This window comes from Nycticebus coucang, chromosome X (genome assembly GCF_027406575.1).
Source record: "Nycticebus coucang isolate mNycCou1 chromosome X, mNycCou1.pri, whole genome shotgun sequence".
Taxonomy (NCBI): domain Eukaryota; kingdom Metazoa; phylum Chordata; class Mammalia; order Primates; family Lorisidae; genus Nycticebus; species Nycticebus coucang.
In genome coordinates, this window is record NC_069804.1 from 15,190,751 (window position 1) to 15,217,216 (window position 26,466).

The following is a 26,466-nucleotide window of genomic DNA, read 5'->3' on the forward strand; positions in this document are numbered from 1 at the left end:
AATTTTTTTAAATTGCACAATTTAATTTTAACAACTTACCCATTGTCCAAATTTTCAGTTCTTACAAGCGTCACACATTTCCCCCCCAGTGTTTACTGAATTAGTATCCTATTTAAAAGTTTGAGTGGTCCTGTGTTCCTCTCTCCTCTTTTTTAATCTGTAGATTCCCTGCCCCACTCCCTCTTCCTTACTCTTTATTTGAAGCCCTCCCACGGTGTTAACACCTTCCTGTCCTTTGTATTCCCGGTAAATTGGACTTGGACGCAGTTTTGATTTGGGCTCAGTTGGAGTCTAAAGACATCCATTCCCAGCTCAGCTGGATCTGAAAAGACCAAGCTAAGTCAATAGCTAAGCTGCTTAGGGGTAATCATAAAATAAGACTGGCTTTAGGGGCAGTGAAAAAGACAAAAGTTCACAAGCCTAGGCCAATCACCTACAAAGCAAGGAAGGACGAAAAATAACGGGACGGAGCTTCCCAGGGAATGCCCGTTATTCCCTTTCCAGGCGTAAGACGTAACTGACGCAATTACGCAGCAGGCGGGCGTGTCTTTTGCACGGAAGTGACGCATGCGCAGCCGGCGGCTGAATCATCACACAGGCGGGGAAACCTTCAGAAGGACTGCGCAGGCGTAGCTCTCTAGCTTCCGGCTGTATCTCCCTGGGAGACTCGCAGAATAGATCCCAAGGCGGGGAGGTACCGCTGTGGTGTCCGGTAACTCGGCCCGCGGCGGCGGCCCCGCAGGCGGGATGTTCCGGGGTTTGGGCGTTTGGTTGGGCTTGCAGCAGCCGGCGGAGGCCGGTGGGGAGTCCCAGGGAGACGGGCAGCCCGAGGAAGACTCACCACCAGAGCAGCAGTCGGAGACGGTGGTGGAGTCCGCGAAGCAGGAGCAGGAGCAGGAGCAGGAGCAGGAGCAGGAGCAAGCGGGGGACCAGGAGCTTCTCAGCCAGGCTAAAGGCCTAGGCAGTGAGTTTCCCTTTGCCTCCGAGGCCGGCGGTTGGGGGGATGCATTTCTCTCCTATGACACCACTGGGGCGCTGGCCAGACTGGCCTGGGTTTTGGTGGGGGGGCTTGGGGTGTGAGGTGAGAGGCAAGGGAGGAAGGCGTGTCTGTTGTTTAGTCTTATCTGAGTCGGGAGAGATATGTGAGGATCTGAGCAAAGCTGAAGCTTCTTGTAGCAGTCAAGTCTGTTGCCTGAAGTTCCTGGTGACAAGTCACTCTTTTTTTTTTTTTTTTTTTTTTGAGACAGAGTCTCACTTTATCGCCCTCGATAGAGTGCCGTAGCGTCACAGCTCACAGCAACCTCCACCTCCTGGGGTTAGGCGATTCTCTTGCTTCAGCCTCCCGAGTAGCTGGGACTACAGGCATCTGCCACAATGCCCGGCTATTTTGTTGTTGTTGCAGTTTGGCCAGGGCCGGGTTTCAACCCGCCACCCTCGATATGTGGGGCCGGCGCCCTAACCCACTGAGCCACAGGCGCCGCCGGACAAGTCACTTTTTGAAAAGTTTGTAAACATTGGAAACAGGTCCGCAGTAAAGCAGTGTGGTTCGACGTCCTATGGTGTGGCAAAGAATCTTTTTTGTTCAACTGGCAAACTTTCGTCTTCATCACTACCCCCACCGGCTAGGACAGGGAACGTTAGGGTGCTTCAGTTGGTTGACAAGGGCATTATTGCTCAGGGGCAGAATGTGTTGTCTCAAGTAAATTGACAGTTAATGTCTCTTTAAGGATAGTCTGCTTTTTAAGTGCAGTGAGACCTTTTGCCTTAAGGTGGAAGAGGAGATGCCTGTCGCCCTGCTATGTGCAAGTTGCAGCGCTTAGATGTGTTATAAACTATACCTCATTTCATCTGTTAATCACCCTGAGTTGGGGTGCAAGCTCAGAGTTACCGGGCCAAAATTATACTGATAGTGGTAAGATGGAATCTGAAACGAGATCTGTCTAATATCAAAGCCCATGCTCTTTCTGAGCTTACAGTCTAGTTAGGGAGGGGGGAAATAATAGGCATGAAGAATATTAACATACCTGTAAAAATTCTGATTCTTAAGAGACCTTGGCAGACATAATTATTAAGTAGTCAAAGTTTCTTTGAGGAAGTGGGCCCTAAAGCTGACCAGCACTACAAGTGAGGAAACTACATCCCTGGCAGATACTACATTTAAAAAGCTTTTTTAAAGAATCTGCTAAAAACACAAAGGGTGGTAATGGAGGAGGAGAAAAGCCTCTGAGTGGAGAAACACGTATCTGAAGAACAGCTCTGACATTAAAAATGTTTACAAAAGGGCGGCGTCTGTGGTTCAGTGGTAGGGCACCGGCCCCAAATACCAAGGGTGGTGGGTTCCAACCCGGCCCCAGCCAAACTGCAACAACAACAAAAAATAGCCGGGCGTTGTGGCGAGGGCCTGTAGTTCCAGCTACATGGGAGGCTGAGGCAAGAGAATCGCCTAAGCTCAGGATTTGGAGGTTGCTGTGAGCTGTGACTAAATGGCACTCTACTGAGGGTAAAGTGCGACTCTGTCTCTTAAAAAAAAAAAAAATGTTTCCAAAAGGCTCAGCACCTGTAGCTCAACAGCTAGGACGCCAGCCACATACGCTAGGGCTGGTGGGTTCAAACCCAGCCCAGGCCTGCCAAACAACAATAACAACAAACTACAGCAAAAAATAATAGCCAGGCATTGTGGCGGGCACCTGTAGTCCCAGCTACTTGAGAGGCTAAGGCAAGAGAATTGCTTAAGCCCAAGAGTTTGAGGTTGCTGTGAGCTGTGATTTTACAGCACTCTACAGAGGGTGACACAGTGAGACTCTTGTCTCAAAAAAAAAAAATTTACAAAAAAAAAAATTCAAGAGGTAGAACAAAGGGGCAGGGAAAACAGGCATAATCTCAAATCAAGGCAGTACATAATCTCAGCACAACACCCCCAAATAGTGCACAAAAGAAAGAAAACTAAATGTTGTGCAATAAAAATCACACTAAGAAGGGAATACTATTTCTCATGTAGAAAATTGGGAAGAGATGAACTTGGAATATTCAGGAGATGAATTTGACTAATGCTGAGAGATATGTTAGGTAGTTGGGATAGATAAAATTGGGGCTAAATTAAGAGAAGCAAGGTATAGGTGTTTACTTGACTTGATTAAAAAATAGCCATTTTCATTTATCATTAGGGAAATATCAAAGGTGGATTCTTAAAAGTTAGAGGTTTACTATAAACTTCAAACCTTATATTTGTATTTAGTAATAAATACCTTCAAATGTATTCTAATAAATGCATTTTTGATATGAATATATATTTTGGAGCTAATGGTGCCAAATTTCTTTCCTTAGCGATTCTCTTTTAGTATTTGTAGAGGCTACAATTAGATGGAAGTAACTCCCCATGCACACATTGTTCATTTAAAGTTTTAGAATAAATGAGAGTTCTTTTGTTTCTGAAATTGATGTGATTTTAGAAAGATGTAGGCTTGGTGCCTGTAGCTCAGCAGCTAGGGTGCCAGCCACATACACCAGAGCTGGCAGGTTTGAATCCAGCCCGGGCCTTCCAAACAACAATATCAACTACAACCAAAAAATAGGGCAGCGCCTGTGGTTCAAAGGGGTAGGGTGCTGGCCCCATATGCCAGAGGTGGCAGATTCAAACCCAGCCTTGGTCAAAAAAAAAAAAAAAAAAAAAAAAAATAGCTGGGCGTTGTGGTGGGTGTCAGTAGTCCCAGCTACTTGGGAGGCTGAGGCAAGAGAATCGCTTAAGCCCAAGAGTTGAAGGTTGCCATGAGCTGTGATGCCATGATACTCTACCCAGGGCAACAGATTGAGACTCTGTCTCAAGGAAAAAAAAAAAAAAGATGGAAAGGTTCTAATTCATATACAAACTTTGAGACAAGAGAGATGATCAGATTTTTTTTAATTTCTACATGATGATCTTTTTTTTGTCTTGTCTTTTTTTAGAGGCAGAGTCTCACTTTATCACCCTCAATAGAGTGCTGTGCATCACAGCTCACAGCAACCTCCTGGGCTTAGGCAGTTCTCTTGCCTCAGCCTCCCAAGTAGCTGGGACTACAGGGACCTGCCACAATGCCAGGCTAGTTTTTTGTTGTTGTTGTTGTTGTAGTTGTCGTTGTTTGGCAGGCCTGGGCTGTGTTCGAACACACCAGCTCCAGTGTATGTGGCTGGTGCCCTAGTCACTGAGCTACAGACATCAAGCCAGGGAGACTGTTTAATGAGATAAGTTAGGTATATGGGGGGCATATACTGATGGTTTTCGAGCGAAATTAATTACAGGCCCAGTGTCCAGGTCCAGTCTCCAGAGAAAGCACTATGAGTGCTACTCATTTCTTGTTTCATGTTCTTATTGACAAGAAACGTGCCCTAGCGTGTTAGAGCCTTATTACATCTCTTTAAGGGAAAAATCGCAAATATAATGACCATTATCTCTTTTTATTTATTACAGACTATCTATTTAACTTTGCAACTGCTGCCACAAAAAAAATAACTGAATCAGTTGCTGAGACTGCGCAAACAATTAAGAAGTCTGTAGAAGAAGGGAAAATAGATGACATCTTTGATAAGGTACATTTAAATGTCATTTTAGTGTAGAAATTTATGAAACTGGGCGGTGCCTGTGGCTCAAGGAGTAGGGTGCTGGTCCCATATGCCGGAGGTGGCGGGTTCAAACCTAGCCCCCGCCAAAGAAAAAAAAAAGAAATTTATGAAACTTATTAGCGGGTAATATGTATATAATCATCTCTTCTTGTTATGAATATTTTTTAGCCCAAGTAGGATATTTTTATTTATTTATTTATTTTTACTTTTTTTTTTTGGCTGTGGCTGGGGTTTGAACGCGCCATCTCCGGCATATGGGGCCGGCGCCCTACCCCTTTGAGCCACAGGCGCTGCCCAGGATACTTTTATTTTATTTATTTTATTTTTTTTTTTTTTGTAGAGACAGAGTCTCACCTTATTGCCCTCGGTAGAGTGCCATGGCATCACACAGCTCACAGCAACCTCCAAATCCTTGGGCTTAGGCGATTCTCTTGACTCAGCCTCCCAAGTAGCTGGGACTACAGGCGCCCGCCATAACGCCCGGCTATTTTTTTTGTTGCAGTTTGGCCAGGGCTGGGTTTGAACCCTCCACCCTCGGCATAGGGGCCGGCGCCCTACCCGCTGAGCCACAGGCGCCGCCCAGGATACTTTTATTTTAAAATTGAGACAGAGGGTGGCACCTGTGGCTCAAGGAGTAGGGCGCCAGTCCCATATGCCGGAGGTGGCAGGTTCAAACCCAGCCCCGGCCAAAAACCACACACACAAAAAAATAAATAAATAAATAAAATAAAATTGAGACAGTCTCACTTTGTCACCCTGGTTAGAGTGCTGTGGCATCATAGCTCACAGCAACATCAAACTCAATCTCAAGTGCTCTTGCCTCAGCCTCCTAAGTAGCTGGGATTATAGGCACCCACCACAACACCCAGGTATTTTTTACAAACGGGGTCTTGCTCTTGCTCAGGCTGGTCTCGACCTCCCGAGCTCAGGCAATCCACCCACCTTAGCCTCCCAGAGTACTAGGGTTACAGGCATGAGCCACCCGGCCTGGCGAAAGATACATATCATTCTGCTAAAAAAACAAAATTAATTGTTGAGAGTCTCAGGTTTTTCTCTTTCTTTGTGTAATTGGCTCTGATATAAATTATAGTACTTGATTTAAATAACTGGTTTTTATTTTAATGTATTCTAAAATACATTGATACTTTTTTTTTTGTGGTTTTTTTTTTTTGGCCTGGGCTGGGTTTGAACCCGCCACCTTCGGCATGTGGGACCGGTACCCTACACCTTGAGCCACAGGCGCCGCCCAATACATTGATACTTTTGAGTGGTAGTAAACTTTTTTTCCAGCTTGGTAAAGTGATTTTATTTTTTTTCTCCTTGTTTTTTTATTAAATCATAGCTGTGTACGTTAATGCAATCGAGGGGTACAATGTGCTGGGGCTTTTTTTTTTTTTTTTTTTGGTAGAGACAGAGTCTCACTGTACCGCCCTCAGGTAGAGTGCCGTGGTGTCACACAGCTCACAGCAACCTCCAACTCCTGGGCTTACGCGATTCTCTTGCCTCAGCCTCCCGAGCAGCTGGGACTACAGGCGCCCGCCACAACGCCCGGCTATTTTTTGGTTGCAGTTTGGCCGGGGCTGGGTTTGAACCTGCCACCCTCGGTATATGGGGCCCGGCACCCTACTCACTGAGCCACAGGCGCCGCCCCAATGTGCTGGTTTTATATGCAATTTGAAATATTTTCTTTTTTTTTTTTTTTTTTGTAGAGACAGAGTCTTACTGTACCGCCCTCGGGTAGAGTGCCGTGGCGTCACACGGCTCACAGCAACCGCTAATTCTTGGGCTTACGTGATTCTCTTGCCTCAGCCTCCCGAGCAGCTGGGACTATAGGCGCCTGCCACAACGCCCGGCTATTTTTTTGTTGCAGTTTGGCCAGGGCTGGGTTTGAACCTGCCACCCTTGGCATATGGGGCCAGCGCCCTACCAACTGAGCCACAGACGCCGCCCGCAATTTGAAATATTTTCATCAAACGGGTTAACATAGCCTTCATGGCATTTTCTTAGCTATTATGTTAAGACATTTATATTCTACATTTAGTAAATTTCACATGTACCCTTGTAAGATGCACCATAGGTGTGGTCCCACCAATCACCCTCCCTCCACCTGTCCTCCCCCCTCCCCTATAAACTTTTCATATGAGTTTAATTTTAAACTATAATGAGTTCAGGATATATTTGTTTTTGTATCATTTGTTAAAGTTTTTACAGTCCTAGTCCATTTATAACAGCCTTTGTTAGGCTCAGCGCCTGTAGCTCAGTGGTTAGGGTGCCGGCTACATGCACCGGGGCTGGTGGGTTCAAACCCGGCCAGGGCCTACTAAACAACGACAACAATAACAAAAAAACAGCCGGGCATTTTGGTGGCACCTATAATCCCAGCTACTGGGAGGTTGAGGCAAGAGAATCGCTTAAGCTCAAGAGTTTGAGGTTGCTGTGAGCTGTGATACCACAGTACTCTACCAAGGATGACATAGTGAGACTCTGTCTCAAATAAATAAATAAATTTAACAACCCTTTGTCATTCCAAGTGACTGTAAGGAGTCAGTTTGTGTTCTCATTTTTGTAATGCTACGTTGTGGGCCTAGGACATTGCATTTATGTTAGTAATTATTTGAACTAAGGAGATCATCAATTAAAACTTAGATATACTGTATTGTTATATAGACATTGTTATTGTGTATACTGTTTGTTAGAATGAGACTTGACCCTTCATTGTTTCATGGAATAAATAAAAATTCAGTTTTTAACTTTATTTTTGCATTTGAAGAGATAACGTCATAATGGAGGTTGTGCCTATATCCTTACAACTCAAGAGCATTGAAGAACCTCCCTTAATGGGGAAATGAAGAAGTAGCACTTTTTAGCCTTTTTATTTGAAGAAAATGGATCAATAGTCTCAAATAGACTTCAAAAATCTTTTTTTTTTTTTTGCAGTTTATCACCGGGGCTGGGTTTGAACCCACCACCTCTGGCATATGGGGCCAGAGCCCTACTCCTTTGAGCCACAGGCACCCCCGACTTCAAAAATCTTGAATGTAATTCTCACATAATAATAAATTTTTCAGGGCGGTGCCTGTGGCTCAGTCGGTAAGGTGCCGGCCCCATATACCAAGGGTGGCGGGTTCAAACCTGGCCCCGGCCAAACTGCAACCAAAAAAAAAAAAAAAAATAGCCGGGCGTTGTGACGGGCGCCTGTAGTCCCAGCTACTCGGGAAGCTGAGGCAAGAGAATCGCTTAAGCCCAGGAGTTGGAGGTTGCTGTGAGCTGTGTGAGGCCACGGCACTCTACCGAGGGCCATAAAAAGAGAGACTCTGTCTCTACAAAAAAAATAATAATAATAAATTTTTCAAAGTAATTTGACTCTATATGTTTTTTCAACAGACAATTATAGGAGATTTTCATAAGGAACAGAAGAAATTTGTTGAAGAGCAGCATATAAGGAAGTCAGGTATGGTATAGATTTGACTTAACCTGCGAGTTTTATTGCACACCTGGTATGTGCTAGACACCAGGCTAAAGACTCTGAGAATACAAATGTGCATTCCTAACAGCCCCATCTTTTGTGTGGCACAAAGACTAGTGGGGGAGACAATCTTGCAAACTTTGGGGATTTTTTTTTTTTTGCAGGGGAGGGGGTTGACAGAGTCTCACTCTGCTGCCCAGACTAGAGTGCCATGGCATTGGCCTAGCTCACAGCAACCTCAGACTCCTTGGCTCAAGCGATCCTCCTGCCTTGGCCTCCCAAGTAGCTGGGACCTCAGACACCCACAACACCTGGCTAGTTTTTCTATATTTAGTAGAGATGGGGTCTCATTCTTGCTCAGGCTGGTCTCGAACTCCTGTGCTCAGGTTATCCTCCTATCTTGACCTCCAAGAGTGTTAGGATTACAGGCGTGAGCCACTCTGCCCAGCCAACCCTTGGGGTTTAAAGGAAGGGAGTAATTATTTTCCATGGCTGGGATGGTCGGTGAGGTCAACCAGTGATGGCCTACTAGGGGCTGGCTCTGTAAGTTTTCATGTTTCACTTTTTTTTTTGAGACAGAATCTCACTATTGTCACCCTTGGCGTCACAGCTCACAGTAACCTCAAACTCTTGGGCTTAAGTGATTCTCCTGCCTCAGCCTCCCAAGTAGCTGCGACCACAGGCGCCTGCCACAACAACCTGCTAGTTTTTGGCTGTAGTTGTCATTGCTATTTGGCAGGCCCTGGCTGGCCTCGAACCCGCCACCTCCGGTGTATGTGGCTGATGCCCTAGCTACTTGAGCTGCTTGAGCTACAGGCACCGAACCCATTTTTCACTTTCTACCAATTACGTAGCATGGTATATTCGTAATAGGCATTTACCAGGTGTTGGCTTCTTTCCTATTCTCTTCAGGAGAAAAAGGAGAAGAGCTCTCCAGGGGAGTGATCACACCTGTAGTGACTGAGGGCCATAAAAAGTCATGGCAGTTTGAAGAACTTATTCAGTACATTTCTTTACTGACAAATGCCTGTTTAAATGTTTGTAGTTACAAGGTGCCAGAATGCCTAATTTTACCATTTTACACAAATCCAGCTTTATGTCTTTGGATTTGGCAAAAGTAGTATAAAACAATTCAGTTTGAACTGTGCCACAATTAATCCTGTGGAAGTTTCCATCAGGCGTTGTCACACCTAGATAAACTCAAAAGTATGAAGCAGCTATACAAGTTGGCATGACATTGTGATTGTTTGGAGACAGTGAAATTGATCCTGGATTGGGGAGTTGCTGCAGGTGCTGATACCTCTGTGATAGGTATCACGAGGGAGTAGGGATGAAAGATTTGGAGGCGATTTCAGTGTTAAGGTGCCTATTCAGAGAGAGGAAGGTATACAAAGCAGTGAAGGGAATGCTTGCAGCTTACCAGGGGGAAATTCCATTCCTTAGTTTCACTAGCCATGTTTAAAGTGCTCAGTAACTACCCAGGCTAATGGCATCTCTGTTGGACAGTGCAGAAATAGAATATTTCCATCACTGCAGAAAGTTCTGTTGGTCAGCACTGCTCTAAACTAAATGAATGGGCTCCCACAATAGTTTTTTTCTGTTTGAAACATGGAGAAGAATTCAATCTAGTGGTATACATTATGATCAAATCATGTAAAAACTGTAACAGTAGGTGAGTTCCTCTGTGAAAAGCATGTCAGGCATGAGAGGAAATCAGCAAAAGATCCATAGTGTTTACAAGAGATTGGAATGGAAGGAATTGGCAATCACTGAGTTCGTGCTATGTAACTGGTATTTACATATATATACAGTGGAACCACCATAGGTGACCACCTCCCCACACTGATCACCTCCTTAAGTTCACCTAATTCTCTTAGACTGGCCTTGCATCACACGTACTTATCAGTACAGTAGGCCTAGTTCCTTATGTTGACCACCTCCGTATGTTGACCAGGTTGGTATAGTCCCTTGAGTGGTCAACTTACGGAGGTTCTATGGTTCGGCATCTCATTTAATAAAAGGAAGCCAATACAGTCAGCAAGGTTAAGTAATTTGCTGGATGTGGCTCAGCTGGTAAGTAATGAAACTGAAATCAAAACCACTGCCCAGGGCCGAGTTCAGTGGCTCAGGCCTGCAATCCTAGCACTCTGGGAGGCTGAGGCTGGTGGATTTCCTGAGCTCATAGGTTTGAGACCAGCCTGAGCCAGAGTGAGACCCCGTCTCTAAAATAGCTGGGTTTTGTGGTGGGCACCTATAGTCCCAGCTACCTGGGAGGCTGAGGCAAGAGCATCTCTTAAGCCCAGGAATTTGAGGTTGCTGTGAGCTGTGATGCTACGGCACTCTTCCAAGGGTAATGAAGTGAGACTCTGTCTCCAAAAAAAACACAACCGCCCATTTACCCAAGAGAGGACATCCTGGAGAGAGAAGCAGCAGAAACGCAGAGAGGAGAGAATTTCTAGGAGAGCGAGTCAGCTATAGGGGAGATGGCTGAGAGGTCCAGTCACACTGAAAATGTTCCCCATGCATTTGTTCACTTCATGATCACAGTTAACTCTATGAAGTATTTTCCAGGTAAGGAAACTGGGCTTAGAGAAAAGAGAACTAAGAAGTGTCCTTGGGATTGGGCAACCAGGTTATTGTTTACCATAAAGAGAGCAATTTCATGCCAGGCTACTAAAAACAGAATAAAACTTAGCCAGGAAATAAAATTAAAAAAAAAAAAAAAAGAAACTTAGCCAGGCATTGTGACAGGTACCTGTAGTCTCAGCTACTTGGGAGGCTGAAGCAGGAGGATCACTTGAAGCCAGGAGTTTGAGGTTGCTATGAGCTAGGCTGACACCACGCTACTCTAGCCTGAGCAACAGAGTGAGACTCTGTCTGAAAAAAGATAAAAAAGAAAAGAACAGTTTCAGAGAAACCAGGGAGTGGCGATGTCTCATCAGATCAGTAACTTGAGGCTTACGAGGACTTCATCATGTGAGGATAAGTAGTGCTAGGAGAGGTGAAGACACTTGCAATGGAGATCAAAATGTTATAGTAAAGGTTGTAGGAGACTTTACCCTAACTTTTTCTTGAAAGTGAAAATATGTTTATATTGTCTTAACATTAACAGAAGTTAGATTATAATTGCCACCATTTGCCAGCTTGGAATGAACCAAAGAATGAACTATGTCTTCCTCTGTTTGCCCATTACTGTGTCCATATGATTTTTGTCACAGTTGCCATACACTAAGATGTGTTGTTTTCCATTTGATTCTTTGAGCATAATAGTAAAAGGGATTGCTTCTGGCCAAATCTTCCAGAACAGCATTCTTCTCTGAGAGGGCCAATTGTAATTCCCCTTTGGTTTCAAGAGGCTCTCTTTAAAACAATTGCTGGGTCACCAGCCTGGCTTTCTTCAGCCAGAGCTGAACTGAGCAGACCTAACTGCCAGATCTTCCTTATTGATGGCTTTGCCATGATTCAGGCAGTTCTCCAGTGTCACTTTTCCTTCATACGTGAGAAGCACCCTGCGTTTTTGCAAGATTTGCTTTTTTGCTTTTTGTTGCAAGACCCTTAGGGCTAGATAGAATCTAATGTTAAGATGGGAGGGGTGATTGTATGGAGTCATAGACCAGTACCTAGTACAGAGTTTGGTGTTCCTGGTGACTCCTGCTTCCCATCCTAATCTTGCCATTATGGGCTGCTGAATTCATGTTATTAATGACCCATTATCTGTGTGTCTTCTGGGCTGTTTTCCCAAATCCACAGCTTTCACTGCCCCCTCTCTTCTCCTCTCTAGCTGCGTGGTGCTCAGGTGGGAGAGTTCCTCAGAAGAGCCTTGTCTTGGTTGTTATTCTTTTTTTGTAGTTTTAGTACCATTAACAGCATTAGGAAATTTAACATTGATATAGTACTTTAATCTACCATTTGTCTATTAATTTTGTCAGTTGACCCTTTTATAATATTCTCTTCAGTACAAAATCCATTTCTAAGATAAAATACTGCATTCTTTGCCATATCTCTCAGCCCTTTGTAGCCTGGAACATTCCAACAGCCTTTCTTTGTCTTTTATGACATTAATCTTTTTGAAAAATACTGCTCGCCCCGCCCCCCCCCTTTTTTTTTTTTTTTGCAGTGTTTGACTGGGTTTGGGTTTGAACCCACCACTTCTAGCATATGGGGCTGGCGCCCTACTCCTTTGAGCCACAGGGGCCGCCCTGCTCCCCCTTTTTAAATAGACTCTTACTCAGACTTTATCTGGTATTTCCTCATGATTAGATTCAGATTACACATGGTTGGCCAGAAGAATACTACATATGTGGTGATATGTCCTTCTCAGGATATCATGTCTGTAGGCCCATGATATTCATTTCTCCATGCTTAGTGATGTTGATTCTGATCGCTTGGTTATGGTTTTGTCCTATTTCTCCACTTTATTATTCAAAAAGAGTTATTTTTTACCAAATGCATACATGCATAAAGCTCATAAGCCTGATGAATGTTCATATTTAAAAACTTATTAATAAAGTCCTATTTTAATTGATCATGCAGAAACTTCCTCATTTTTAGATTATAGTATAACCATTGTTACTTATTTTTTCTCTTTTTTTTCTTTGCATTGAAAACTCCATAGAAGCAGCCGTGCCCCCATGGGTTGACAGTAACGATGAAGAAACAATTCAACAACAAATCCTGGCCTTATCTGCTGTAAGTATCTTGTGATGCCCTAGATAGAACATACTTTTTTCCTGTCATAGTCCATCTCTGTTGATATAACTTTATCCTTAGAAGAATTTTTTTTTATACAGTTTTTTAAATATTTTGAATTGTTAGGAACATCCACATCAACTTTCACCATTTTTTTTTTTTTTTTTGTAGAGACAGAGTCTCACTTGATGGCCATCAGTAGAGTGCCATGGCATCACCCTCCAACTCCTGGGCTTAAGCGATTCTCTTGCCTCAGCCTCCCAAGTAGCTGGGATTACAGGCGCCCGCCACAATGCCCAGCAATTTTTTTTTTTTTTTTTTTTTTGTAGAGACAGAGTCTCACTGTACTGCCCTCAGGTAGAGTGCCATGGCGTCACACGGCTCACAGCAACCTCTAACTCTTGGGCTTACGCGATTCTCTTGCCTCATCCTCCCAAGCAGCTGGGACTACAGGCGCCTGCCACAACGCCCGGCTATTTTTTTGTTGCAGTTTGGCCGGGGCTGGGTTTGAACCCGCCACCCTCGGCATATGGGGCCGGCGCCCTACTCACTGAGCCACAGGCGCCGCCCCAGCAATTTTTTGGTTGCAGTTCAGCCAGGGCCGGGTTTGAACCCACCACCCTCAGTATATGGGGCCGGCGCCTTACCAACCTGAGCCACAGGTGCCGCCCCAACTTTCACCATTTTTTTTACTTAACTTTTAATTCACTTATCCTTAAGTTCTTTTTTCATAATGTAAAAGTATATATAGCCTATTATGTGAAATAATTTTTTCAGCCCTAAAATGATTCTTTTCTATTATTATTATTATTATTTTTTTTTTTTTTTTTTGAGACAGAGCCTCAAGCTGTACCCTAGGTAGAGAGCTATGGCATCACAGCTCACAGCAACCTCTAGCTCCTGGGCTCAAGCGATTCTCCTGCCTCCGCCTCCCAAGTAGCTGGGACCACAGGCGCCTGCCACAACGCCTGGCTATTTTTTGGTTGTAGCCATCATTGTTGTTTGGCAGGCCCAGGCTGGATTTGAACCTGCCAGCTCAGGTGTATGTGGCTGGTGCCTTAACTGCTTGAGCCACAGGCGCCGAGCCAATTCTATTCTATTATTAAGGTAACCTTTTGAACTACACTGAAATATGAAGTTTTTAGGTAGTATTCTAATTCTTGTGAATGAAATTATTCTGTATTTTGTCTTTTTTTTTTTTTGAGACAGAGTCTCACTTTATTGCCCTTGGTAGAGTGCTGTGGCATCACAGCTCACAGTAACCTCCAACTCCTGGGCTTAGGCGATTCTCTTGCCTCAGCCTCCCAAGTAGCTGGGACTACAGGCGCCCAACACAATACCTGGCTGTTTTTTTGCTACAGTTTGGCCGGGACCGGGTTTGAACCCACCACCCTCGCTATATGGGGCTGGCGCCTTACTGACTGAGCCATAGGTGCCACCATGTGTTTTGTCTTTATATGTGTTTGTTGGAAACTAAAATTGGTAGCGATAAAGTGCCATATGCTGGCCCACAAAAATTTATCTCAAGACTTCAGAGTGAATGTAGCAATACCAGCTGACACTTGTGTAGCACGTGACAGTTTTGAAATCCTTTTTCTTTTTTTTTTCTTTCTTTTTTTGCAGTTTTTGGCTGGGGCCGGGTTTGAACCCACCACCTCCAGTATATGGGGCCAGCGCCCTACTCCTTGAGTCACAGGCACTACCCAGAAATCCCTTTCTCATACAGTCTCTTCTGAACCTCACAGCATGTCTGCAAAGTCAATAAGGGCTTTTATCCCCATTGAACAGGTGACTGAGACTCTCAAATGTCACACTGACTTCTCATCTGTGTTCTCCATTTGGCCATGAACTTTCAGCAAAGTCCGACTGGTCTTCATCTCTTAATCTTCAGCACCCAGCACATCTTGGTTATGGCTCCCTCCCTCAGCAGTTACACCCTGTGGCATGTGACTCCACGAATAGATCTTTTTTAGTGTTATTAGTGGTTTTCAAGTTTTTTTTTTTTTTTTAAGACAGAGTCTTATTATTTCGTCCTCGGTAGAGTGCTATGGTGTCACAGCTCACAGCAGCCTCAAACTCTTGGGTTTATGCGATTCTCTTGCCTCAGCCTCCCAGGTGCCTGGTACTACAGGCACCTGCCACAATGTCCGGCTATCAAGCTTTTGGTTTTAACTCACTCTTTTTTTTTTTTTTTTTTAACTAAACAAAATTATAAATGGGACCTAAATATACAAACCAAATGGATGTAGAACTGAACTCCCTTCAATTGCCATACCCCAGAGAATTTTAAGGTTTTTCTTTTCTTTTTTTTTTTTTTTTGTAGAGACAGAGTCTCACTGTACCACCCTCGGGTAGAGTGCCGTGGCGTCACACGGCTCACAGCAACCTCTAACTCTTGGGCTTACGCGATTCTCTTGCCTCAGCCTCCCGAGCAGCTGGGACTACAGGCACCCGCCACAACGCCTGGCTATTTTTTTTTGTTGTTGCAGTTTGGCCGGGGCTGGGTTTGAACCCGCCACCCTCGGCATATGGGGCCGGCGCCCTACTCTCTGAGCCACAGGCGCCGCCCAAGGTTTTTTCATTCCATTTAGCAAACTCTGGTTTTTTTTTTGCAGTTTTTGGACAGGGCCGGGTTTGAACCTGCCACCTCCGGCATATGGGGCCGGCATCCTACTCCTTGAGCCACAGGCGCCGCCCCCCATTTAGCAAACTCTTTAAAAGACTAAGCATCCATGTCATGCATTTTGTTTACCACATTATAACCAAACTTGACATTGAGGGCACACATCTGCTTATTCTGAGAAGAAAGTAGGAATAATAAGAGGTGGTATTGAGGGAAAACATCTCATATTCACCTGTCAAGTCCCTACAGATCTTCTTTTCCCCCAAACCTGTTCCTGTCCTCCTCTTCTCCATCTCTGAATAAAACCTAGGAGTCCTCTTTGAGTTGTACCTCTCCCCCACTCTCAGGGCCTTGACCTGTCCCTTCCATGCTATGTTCAGAATGTTGCTCTAGTCTGCTTCTCTGCTGCTACCACCTTGACCCTGGTTCCTTCATCTCCTGCCTGAGGTATCCTGACCACCGTTATATCCTTATCCCTTTCATTGACTGCAGACTCGCCTCAGCAACTAGAGGGGCCCATTCATAGTGTAAGTTACTTCATATCATGCTCTTGCATAGACACTCCATTGCTTTGTCATCCCTCACTAAACCCCCTAAACTGGCATTTCAGGCCCTTAGTTCTGCCCACCTCCTCCCTTGTGCCTCTCGCCCTGACTCTTAGCACTCTAGCCACACTGTTGCTTTCTAGTGCCCAGCTTTGCCCTGCCATAGGGCCTTTGTGTTTGCTCTCTTCTCTTCTGGCAACCCCCTCCCTACACCATTACACAAGATCTCAGCACAGATGCCACCTTCTCCTATAGGCCTTCTCTCACCATCCTCTCAGCCTGACACCCCATCTTCTGGCCAAAGTAATCTCTCTTTTTTTTTTTTGTTTGAGGCAGAGTCTCAAGCTGTCACCCTGGGTAGAGTGCCGTGGCGTCACAGCTCATAGCAACCTCAAACTCTTGGACTTAAGAGATTCTCTTGCCTCAGCCTCTCATGTAGCTGGGACTACAGGCACCTGCCACAATGCCGGGCTATTTTTTGGTTGTAGTTGTCACTGTTGTTTAGCAGGCCTTGGCTGGGCTCAAACCCGCCAGTCCCAGTGCATGTGGCCAGCACCTTACTCACTGAGCTATGGGTACCAAGCCTCTAATTTTTAATATTCTCTAATGACCAAATGTGTGACATGTTTTGTTGTCAGTGTATTAATTATATAATGGATTTTGGATTCTGTGACCCTTAGTTACAGGTATCCTAACCCCCAAATTGGCAGCATGAACAAGAACTCACTTAAAATTATTTTTAGTGGGTGGCGCCTGTGGCTCAAGGAGTAGGGCACTGGCCCCATATACCAGAGGTGGCGGGTTTAAACTGGCCCTGGCCAAAAACTGCAAAAAAAAATATATATATATATATATTCTTTTTTTTTTTTTAGTATGTGTTTAAAAGATTGATTTAATGAATTGCTTGAGCTCAGGAGTTCAAGCCCAGCTAAGCAAGAGCGAGACCCCATCTCTACTAAAAATAGAAAAATTAACCGTGCACTGTGGCAGGTGCCTATAGTACCATACTCAGGAGGCTGAGGCAGGAGGATCACTCAAGCTTAAGAGTTTAAGATTGCTGTGAGCTATGATGACGCCATGGCACTCAACCCAGGGCAACAGAGTAAGACTCTCTCAAAAAATTAAAATTAAATAAATTAAAAATAAGTAAAAGGTTGATTTACTGCAGGGCAAGGAAGCATTGAGGGAAGCAGTATTTTCCTTCCCTCCTCTCTCCACTGCAGATGCCCTCACACCATGCCTTCTGCATCAGAAACTTGCAGGGGGTTCAACTGAGAGGGGTGCATGAGCAAGTCAGAAGTACTGTGTAATCTCAAGGTGGTGGCATGGTACTCTCCTACTGACCTGCAGTGTTGTCATACCCTGTGGCAGTGTTCATCTTACACAGTCAAGTGATGGTCCTTGATTAAAAAGGTCAGAGCCTGGGCGGCACCTGTGGCTCAGTGAGCAGGGCGCTGGTCCCATATGCCGGAGGTGGCAGGTTCAAACCTAGCCCCGGCCAAAAACCAAAAAAAAAAAAAAAAAGGTCAGAGCCTGTGTGATATGAAGCAGCCCCTTGAGTTTGCAGCTCTGCTGATGGAGAGAAGAGCTGGTCCTGGGAGGGAAACACTTGGAGTCCTGCCTCTGCCACTCCTAGAGCACCTACCTGACCTTGGGCAAGCCAGTTTTGCTTCCCTAACCTTATTGCCTCATCTGTAAAATAAAGATGAAAGCACTCACTTCACAGGGTCCTCAGCACGTGGGCCAGGGTGTTGGGTGAGAGGTTTGCAGAGTGAAACGACATTTTCCCAGGCTGGGTGCACTCTGAGAAGAATAGTTGTGTCTTTCTTAGTCACTATCACATTCCTAGGCCCTGGGTACAAGGACTAAGGCAGTGGAGTCTGGGCCTGCCTGCTTTGTAACGAGGTGTATGTAAAAGAGGTGTCTGGGACAAAGGCAGGGTCTGTGTGCAGCTGTGAAATGAATTGGGTTTTAAAGGATTCACACTAGTTTTTTTTTTTTTGGCTGGGGCTGGGTTTGAACCCGCCACCTCCGGCATATGGGATCAGCGCCTTTCTCCTTTGAGCCACAGGTGCCACCCCCTTATACTAGTTTTTGTATACCTAACGGTGCCTACTGAAACAAATGTGTGTTCATGAGATTTCAAACTTTGTGATTTAAACTTACTGCCTGGATGAATTTTCTCTTCTCCAAAGAGGCTCTGTCTGGCTGACAGTGTAGAAAATACATGAAATGGGGCGGCACCTGTGGCTCAGTCAGTAAGGCGCCGGCCCCGTATACCGAGGGTGGTGGGTTCAAACCCGGCCCCGGCCGAACTGCAACCAAAAAATAGCCGGGCGTTGTGGCAGGCGCCTGTAGTCCCAGCTACTTGGGAGGCTGAGGCAAGAGAATCGCTTAAGCCCAGGAGTTGGAGGTTGCTGTGAGCTGTGTGAGGCCACGGCACTCTACCGAGGGCCATAAAGTAAGACTCTGTCTCTACAAAAAAAAAAAAAAGAAAATACATGAAATGGCTCGGCACCCGTAGCACAGTGATTACGGTGCCAGCCACATACACCAAGGCTGGAGGGTTCGAATCCAGCGTGGACCAGCTAAAACAATGACAACTGCAATAAAAAAATAACTAGGCATTGTGGCAGACGCCTGTAGTCCCGGCTACTTGGGAGGCTGAGGCAGGAGAATCACTGAAGCCCAAGAGTTTGAAGATGCTGTGAGCTGTGACGCCATGGCACTCTACCGAAGACGACACAGTGAGACTCTGTCTAAAAAAAACAAAAAGGAAAATACACGAAAGGATCAGCTATTCCCTCGTCTCTCATAAGTGAGCGGATTGACAATAGCTCAGTGGACTTGGTAACCAAAGGCTTTAGAAAGAATTCAGTGCTTGTCTCTTCCCTGATACAACGTTACATATTAATTGTAATTTATGGTGTTATCCATGTTTTTTTTTCTTTCTTTTTCATCAAAGGACAAGAGGAATTTCCTTCGTGACCCTCCAGCTGGAGTGCAGTTTAATTTCGACTTCGATCAGATGTACCCCGTTGCCCTGGTCATGCTCCAAGAGGACGAGCTACTGAGCAAGATGAGATTCGCCCTGGTTCCTAAACTGTAAGTAGCATGTCCTCCAGCAGAGTAGCGCTGCACACACAGCATCCCTTTCCATTCTCTAATGGCCTTGGTTATGTGTTCGGCACAAGAGAAGAATGATGGGCTCAGACTGGTCATGAAAGTGGCCCTTGTTGCTCTTGGGCAGTCCCCACCCACAGGGCACTTTAGAATCCAAACTGAGGGCAGGCTCTGCAGAAAACGATTGGAGATGAGATGTGCTCTTTTGTCCTAGCTAAAAGGTAGAACACATCTTTCTACAGAAACCACAAACAACATGCCTGGTCTACACAAATCAAATTCAGGTCTTCAGGACAGTTTTTCCATGCAGGCTCTGCTCTCTAACTGTATGTTGTTCTCTCACCTGAGGTTTTCCCCCACCAAAGGCTTTTCAGGGCTCTGCTTGTCCAAAGCTCCAGAGCAAGCACAGTGTGTCCTGTAATGCCTCCCCTCTGGGTGCAACCTTTTCCCCCCTGGGCTTTGTGTCCCTGGCTCTTCCTTGCCTTTTCTAGTCCTGTATTAAATGTGTCATGTGCTTGAGTCCTTGTTCGTTCTTATTTTGTGGCACTTATACGTCTTACTCTTTTTTTTTTGATACTTCTTACTCTTATCTGGATGCAGTTATCTTACTGCTCCCTGAGGACATGGATTACAGAAAGAGTCTTGAAAGAGTCTTTTTTTCTGTGCTTTTTCCTTGGAACCTTCGTATTTGTTTGGGACCCTGCCTGGCATGTGGTGGGCTCTCCTTACCTGTCCTTGTGTGTTAACAGTGCTGTACTGAAAGGGTGTGTGGCTGTATGTTTGGACAGGCCTATTGAACTAGGGAGGCTTGGTAGCTGTGGGTGAGTAGCTCTTCCCACCCCCACCAGGACTCCTCAGCCTCCTGCCTGACTGCAGACAGGGCAGTGAGAAGAGCCTGGGTCCCGTGACTTCAGAACGGTCATACCCGAGTTGTCCCAAGTCTCAGTTGTGCTTGCTCAGTCACAGCAGGCTCATAGGTCACAGCAGCTCAGCTTCCCCTCCCCATATGGGAAGTGCTGGGTGGGAGTCCGTGAGTAGAAAGCTCTCTAGGTTTCTACCCAGGCCTGCTTCTTGTCACCTCCCCATCCCCCAGGCAGCTCAGCACAGCTTTCTCTGGTCAACAAAGTAGATTGCTGGGCAGCGCCTGTGGCACAAGGAGTAGGGCACTGCCCTGTATACCAGGGGTGGCGGTTTTAAGCCTGGCCTCAGCCAAAACTGCAAAAAAAAAAAGAAAAAAGTAGATTGCTATTTGCCCGTGGACCTTTTAGCTTCTACTGTCTTCTCCCATTCTCTTTGTCCTTGTTGTTTTACTGATGTGATTTGTCATTTTCATGGCATTTTCAAAGGAAGCACAGCTGACTGTTTGTTCTTTTCACTGTGTTTAGAGGTCTTAACAAATATTTCCTAGCCTTTTGTTCACACAGCAGTGCTAGTTTGGAAGACTACTTTGGAACACACTTTGGAAGTGTTCTTTCAGACTCAGAAAATGCAGTTATGTAGAATCTTTTTTTTTTTTTTTTTAAGTTTTTTTTTTATTTTTTGAGACAGAGACTCAAACTATTGCCCTGGGTAGAGTGCCCTGGCATCACAGCTCACAGCAACCTCAAACTCCTGGGTTTAAGCGATTCTTTTGCCTCAGCCTCCCGAATAGCTGGGACTACAGGCACCCGCCACAACGCCCAGCTATTTTTTTGGTTGTAGTTGTCATTGTTGTTTGGCAGGCCCAGGCTGGATTCGAACCTGCCAGCTCTGGTATATGTGGCTGGCACCTTAGCCACTTGAGCTATAGGCACCACCTAGAATCTTTTTTTCAGTGTATTTTTTTTCTTTGTTCTGAAACTCTTTTCCCCATAATTATTAACATCTTGGTGGTGAAAGTATACAGCCCTCTCCCACCCTCCTAACAGAAAAGTGTGTTTCATGGCTAAAACTATCATTATACATTTCATCTTTAGACTATACGTAAAATAGCTTTTTTAGTCAAAGATAGGTAAAATGCTCCATCTAATCTATTTTTTATTACATATGATTGCAAAACCCTAGGGATTGACATTTGAACAGTTTATATGTATAACAGTTATGTGTATGCACGTGTGTGTTTGAAACTCTTTCATCTCAGATTTGAGGTTGTGCCTATTCTGAGTAACTGAGGGAAGAGTACCAAAGCTCTAGGGGGTGGACAAGTGGGCTTCATACTTGTAGCCTCCGTAAACTTGAAGATCATCTGAATTGCCTTGGGCTCCTTGCTGTGATACGTCAACAGGCTGTGAGTTGCTGGGGCCTGTGACTCATTGAAGGCATTTAGCTGTCCACAGTTACGGTTTTTGACAATTCTGAACCCCCTCTTACTGCTGACAATAATTTTCATTTTTTTTAAAGCTTCAGGTAATTGATAGTTGGCAATTAGTATTTCTTTTTTTTTTTTTTTTTTTTTGAGACAGAGTCTCACTCTGGTGCCCTGTCTAGAGGGTGATGGCATTATAGCTCACAGCAACCTCAAGTTCTTGGGCTTAAGTGATCCTCTTGCCTCAGTTTATTTTTCTATTTTTTTTTGTAGAGACAGAGTCTCACTGTACTGCCCTCGGGTAGAGTGCCATGGTATCACACGGCTCACAGCAACCTCTACTCTTTGTATGTGGCTGGCGCCTTAGCCGCTTGAGCCACAGGCGCTGAGCCACATCTAGCTATTTTTATTTTTATTTATTTATTTATTTATTTTTGGTGGGTTTTGGCCGGGGCTAGGTTTGAACCCACCACCTCTGGCATATGGGACTGGTGCCCTACCACTTTGAGCCACCCACATCTAGCTATTTTTAGAGACAAGGTCTTGCTTTAGCTCCTGCTGATCTCAAAGTCATGAGCTTGGACAATCCACCCACCTCAGCCTCCCAGAGTGCTAGGATTATAGGCATGAGCCATCGCACCCAGCCTAACTGGGAATAAGCTAGAAAACAAAACAGAACTTCTCCATATTTCAAAATGCATATTAGTATTTTAGCACTTCCCTATGACAGCCTGATGACCAAGATGAGGTGCATCATAGGCCCCTTCTCAGGCCCTCGTTCTAACAGTAGGGAAATCACAAGTCACTTCCCTCCTCAGGGTGTGACATTTGCCCAGTATTTTAATATGTCATCTGTGCTAAAACTCCTACCCAGAGGATGACACAGAATATTTCTACCATATACCTCTCTGACTACTTCCTCTTATCAAGAGGGAGAGACTCTGGAATAGAAAGCACCAAATATTTTTATTAATCAAGAAAATAGACATTGCCCATGATCAATATCCAGTATATCTGAGTGTTTTTGTTTTTGTTTTTGTTTTTTGGGCAGGGTTAGGTTTGAACCTGCCACCTCCGGCATATGGGCTGGTGCCCTACTCCTTTGAGCCACAGGCACCGCCCTATATCTGAGTTTTATTTTGGACATTTCATAGAACTTGGAATTCAGTGTGATTTTGAAGATATTTAGGAAGCTCATTAACTCACGGGAAGGGTGATTTCACTTTTGTACGGCTCCGATGTTATAGTTTAAAACTCTGAAACTTATTAGGGTAAACAGGCCCAGTTCTTAATTCCCCCAACCTCTAAATACCTTTTGGTAGGTGTCATTGTTAAAATGAGTGTGTGTGTTGGGCGGCGCCTGTGGCTCAGCGAGTAGGGCACCAGCCCCATATGCCGAGGGTGGCGGGTTCAAACCCAGCCCCGGCCAAACTGCAACCAAAAAATAGCCGGGCGTTGTGGCAGGCGCCTGTAGTCCCAGCTGCTCGGGAGGCTGAGGCAAGAGAATCGCGTAAGCCCAAGAGTTAAGAGGTTGCTGTGAGCCGTGTGACGCCACGGCACTCTACCCGAGGACGGTACAGTGAGACTCTATCTCTACAAAAAAAAAAAATGAGTGTGTGTGTGTTGGTGTCTGTATGGTATGAAAACCATGTCATCAGAGTGCCACCACAAGACAGGGCTCAGTCTTATTTTTTTCCCTATGTTTGTAACTCCCTTCTGTGATGGTAAGAAAGCTAGTTTCCACTATCCTTAATATTTTTACTTACTCCATCGCTGGGTATGGTGGCTCACACCTGTAATCCTAGCACTCTGGGAGGCTGAGGCAGTTGATTGCTTAGCTCAGGAGTTGGAGACCAGCCTGAGCAAGAGTGAGATTCTATTTCTACTAAAAATAGAAAAAACAAGCCAGGCATCATAGCGGTGGGCACCTGTAGTCCCCACTACTTGGGAGGCTGAGCCCAAGAGACTGAGGTTGCTGTGAGTTATGATGATGCCACGGCTACCCAGGGCGATAGAATGAGATACTGCCTCAAAAAAAAAAAAAAAAACACTCCATCAATGCCCCTGTATGTAACCAGTCTCCTGTTTTTGCCATCATTTGCCCCTGTGCTTGGTTCTCCTTTTCCATTCCATGCCACCCTCCTGTGTGGACACTTAGCTTATCCCACTACACCCCAGCCTGGATGACATAGTGAGATGCCATCTCCAAGAAAAGAAATAAAAAGAGTCTCGGTGCCCATAGCTCAGTGGTTAGGGAGCCAGCCGCATCTGGTTGGCTCCCTAGGAGGGAGTTTGAATCTACCAGGACTGGCAGATTCAAACCTGGCCCGGGCCAGCTAAACAATGACAAACTACAACAAAAAAATAGCTGGGTGTTGTGGCGGGCGACTGTAGTCCTAGCAACTTGGGAGGCTGAGGCAAGAGCATCACTTAAGCCCAAGATTTTGAGGTTGCTGTGAGCTGTGATGTCACGGCACTCTACCAAGGGTGACATACTGAGACTCTCTCAAAAAAAAAAAAAATCAAGAAAAATATAACAAGAATCCTCTATTTCAGTTCCTTCTGCAACACATAACCCCTGCATGCACTTGTCTGTGTATATTCTAAGTGTGTTATTGTCTTTCTTTAAAAGAGTGAAGGAAGAAGTGTTTTGGAGGAACTACTTTTACCGTGTCTCCCTGATTAAGCAGTCAGCCCAGCTCACTGCCCTGGCCGCCCAGCAGCAGGCTGCAGAGAAGGAGGAGAACAGCAGCAGGCAGGAGGATTTGCCGCTGGCAGGTACCTTCCAGGGAGAGGGCAGCACTTCACAAAAGAAGTAGTCTTTTTTTTTTTTTAGTCAACAGCAGCCAGGCACAAAGACTCACAACTGTAATCCTAGCACTCTGTGGGGCTGAGGCGGGTAGATTGCTTGAGCTCAGGAATAAGAGACTAGCCTGAGCAAAAGTGAGACCATGTTTCCACAAAAAAATATACAAAAACTGGGCCAGGCGCTTTGGCTCATGCCGGTAATCCCAGCACTTGGGAGGCCGAGGTGAGTGGATTGCCTGAACTCACAGGTTTGAGACCAGCCTGAGCCAGAGCTAGACCTCTTCTCTAAAAATAGCTGGGCGTTTTGGTGGGTGCCTGTAGTCTTAGCTACTTGGGAGGCTGAGGCAAGAGAATCGCTTAAGCCTGGGAATTTGAGTTTGTTATGAGCTGTGATAATATCACGGCACTCTACCAAGGGTGACCAAGTGAGACTTTGTCTCAAAAAAAAAATAAATAAATAAATCTGAGGCAAGAGGATCTCTTGGCTTGGCTCCAAGTAGCACAGTGGTTATGGCGCCAGCCATATATACTGTGGCTGGTGGGTTTGAACCCGGCCTGGGCCAGCTAAACAACAATGACAGCTACAACAAAAAAATAGCTGGGTGTTATAGGGGTTGTGGCAGGTGCCTATAGTCCCAGCTACTTGGGAGACAGAGACAAGATAATTGTTTAAGCCCAAGAGTTAGAGGTTGCTGTGAGCTGTAACGCCACACACTCTACTGAGGGCGACATAGTAAGACTCTGTCTCAAAAAAAATAAATAAATAAAAGAGGATCTCTTGAGCCTAAGAGGTTTTTTTTTTTTTTTTTTTTTTTTTTTTTTCAGTTTTTGGCCAGGGCTGGGTCTAAACCTGTCACCTCTAGCATATGGGGCTGGCGCCCTATTCCTTTGAGCCACAGGTGCGCCCAAGAGGTTTTTTTGTTTGTTTGGGGTGTTTTTTGTTTTGTTTGTTTGTTTCAGACACAGTCATCACTGTGTCGTCCTTGGTAGTGTCACCCTTGGTAGAGTGCTGTGATATCATAGCTTATAGCAACCTCAAATTCCTGGGCTTAAGCGATTCTCTTGCCTCAGCCTCCCAAGTAGCTGGACTATAGGCTCCCACCACAACGCCTGGCTTTTTTTGTTGTAGTTGTCATTGTTGTTTTTAGCAGACTCGGGCCAGGTTCAAAACCCTCAGCCCCAGTGTATGTGGCCAGTGCCCTAACCACTGACCTACAGGTGCTGAACCTGAGCCTGAGAGTTTGAGGTTGCTGTGAGCTATGATGACACCATGGTGTTCTACCTAGGGTGACAGAGTGAGACTCTGTGTTAAAAAAAAAAATAAATTAGGCTTGGCACCTATAGCTCAGCAGCTAGGGCACCAGCTACATGCACCAGGTCTGGTGGGTTCAAACCTGGCCTGGGCCTGCCAAACAACAATGATAACTGCAACCAAAATATAGCCGGGAATTGTGGCAGGTGCCTGTGGTCCCAGCTACTTGGAGGCTAAGGCAAGAGAATCACTTAAGCCTAAGAGTTTAAGGTTGCTGTGAGCTGTGATGCCATGGCACTCCACCGAGGGCGACATAGACTCTGTCTCAAAACAAAAATTTAATTAATTAATTAAAATAAATCAACAGCAATGAAAAAAAGAATTGCTATTATTAATATAAAGATTCAAATGAGCGTAACTTCTTTTATGTACCGTAAGTGTTTATCATCTTACAGAAACATTTTTTTTCCCTAGAGAAAATCTTCGTTTTTCTCTTGCTGACCTCTCTCTGACCAAGCTCACACATGTCTTCCCCAATCTGCTTGACTGTGCGCTTTTCTCATTCCCTGGATTTCTTTTGTTTTTAAATTTTTTTTTTTTAAGGGACAGAGTGTCGCTTTGTACTCCAGGCTGGAATGCAGTAATACAATCACAGCTCACTGCACCCTCAAACTCCTATGCATAGCCTCTCGAGTACCTGGGACTATAGGTGCCAGATGCCATGCCTGGCTAATTTTTTAACTTTTTTGTAGAGACTGGGTCTCACTGTGTTTCCCATGCTGGCCTCAAGCTCCCGGGCTCAAGCTATCTTCCCACCTCAGCCACCCAAGTAGTGGGATCATAGGCATGCCCCACCATGCCATTGTGTGTGTTTTGCATTGGGGGCATTAGTTCTAACTTTTTTTTCTTTTTTAATTTTTTTTTTCTGTAGAGACAGTCTCACTTTACTGCCCTCGGTAGAGTGCCATGACGTCACACGGCTCACAGCAACCTCTAACTCTTGGGCTTAGGCGATTCTCTTGCCTCAGCCTCCCGAGCAGCTGGGACTACAGGCACCTGCCACAATGCCCAGCTATGTTT

General features: G+C 45.2%; 1 protein-coding gene across 1 annotated transcript in view; it reads left to right on the plus strand.

Moving 5' to 3' along the window:
- The first annotated feature begins 615 nt into the window (after window positions 1-615).
- Window positions 616-26,466, plus strand: part of SYAP1 (synapse associated protein 1) — a 31,298-nt gene continuing 5,447 nt past the window's right edge. The window contains exons 1-6 of the mRNA XM_053580752.1: window positions 616-964; window positions 4,445-4,563; window positions 7,981-8,047; window positions 12,678-12,751; window positions 18,885-19,024; window positions 23,959-24,104. Coding sequence (XP_053436727.1) covers window positions 748-964; window positions 4,445-4,563; window positions 7,981-8,047; window positions 12,678-12,751; window positions 18,885-19,024; window positions 23,959-24,104 — 763 coding nt within the window. The 5' untranslated portion in view covers window positions 616-747. The remainder of the gene's footprint in view (window positions 965-4,444; window positions 4,564-7,980; window positions 8,048-12,677; window positions 12,752-18,884; window positions 19,025-23,958; window positions 24,105-26,466) is intronic.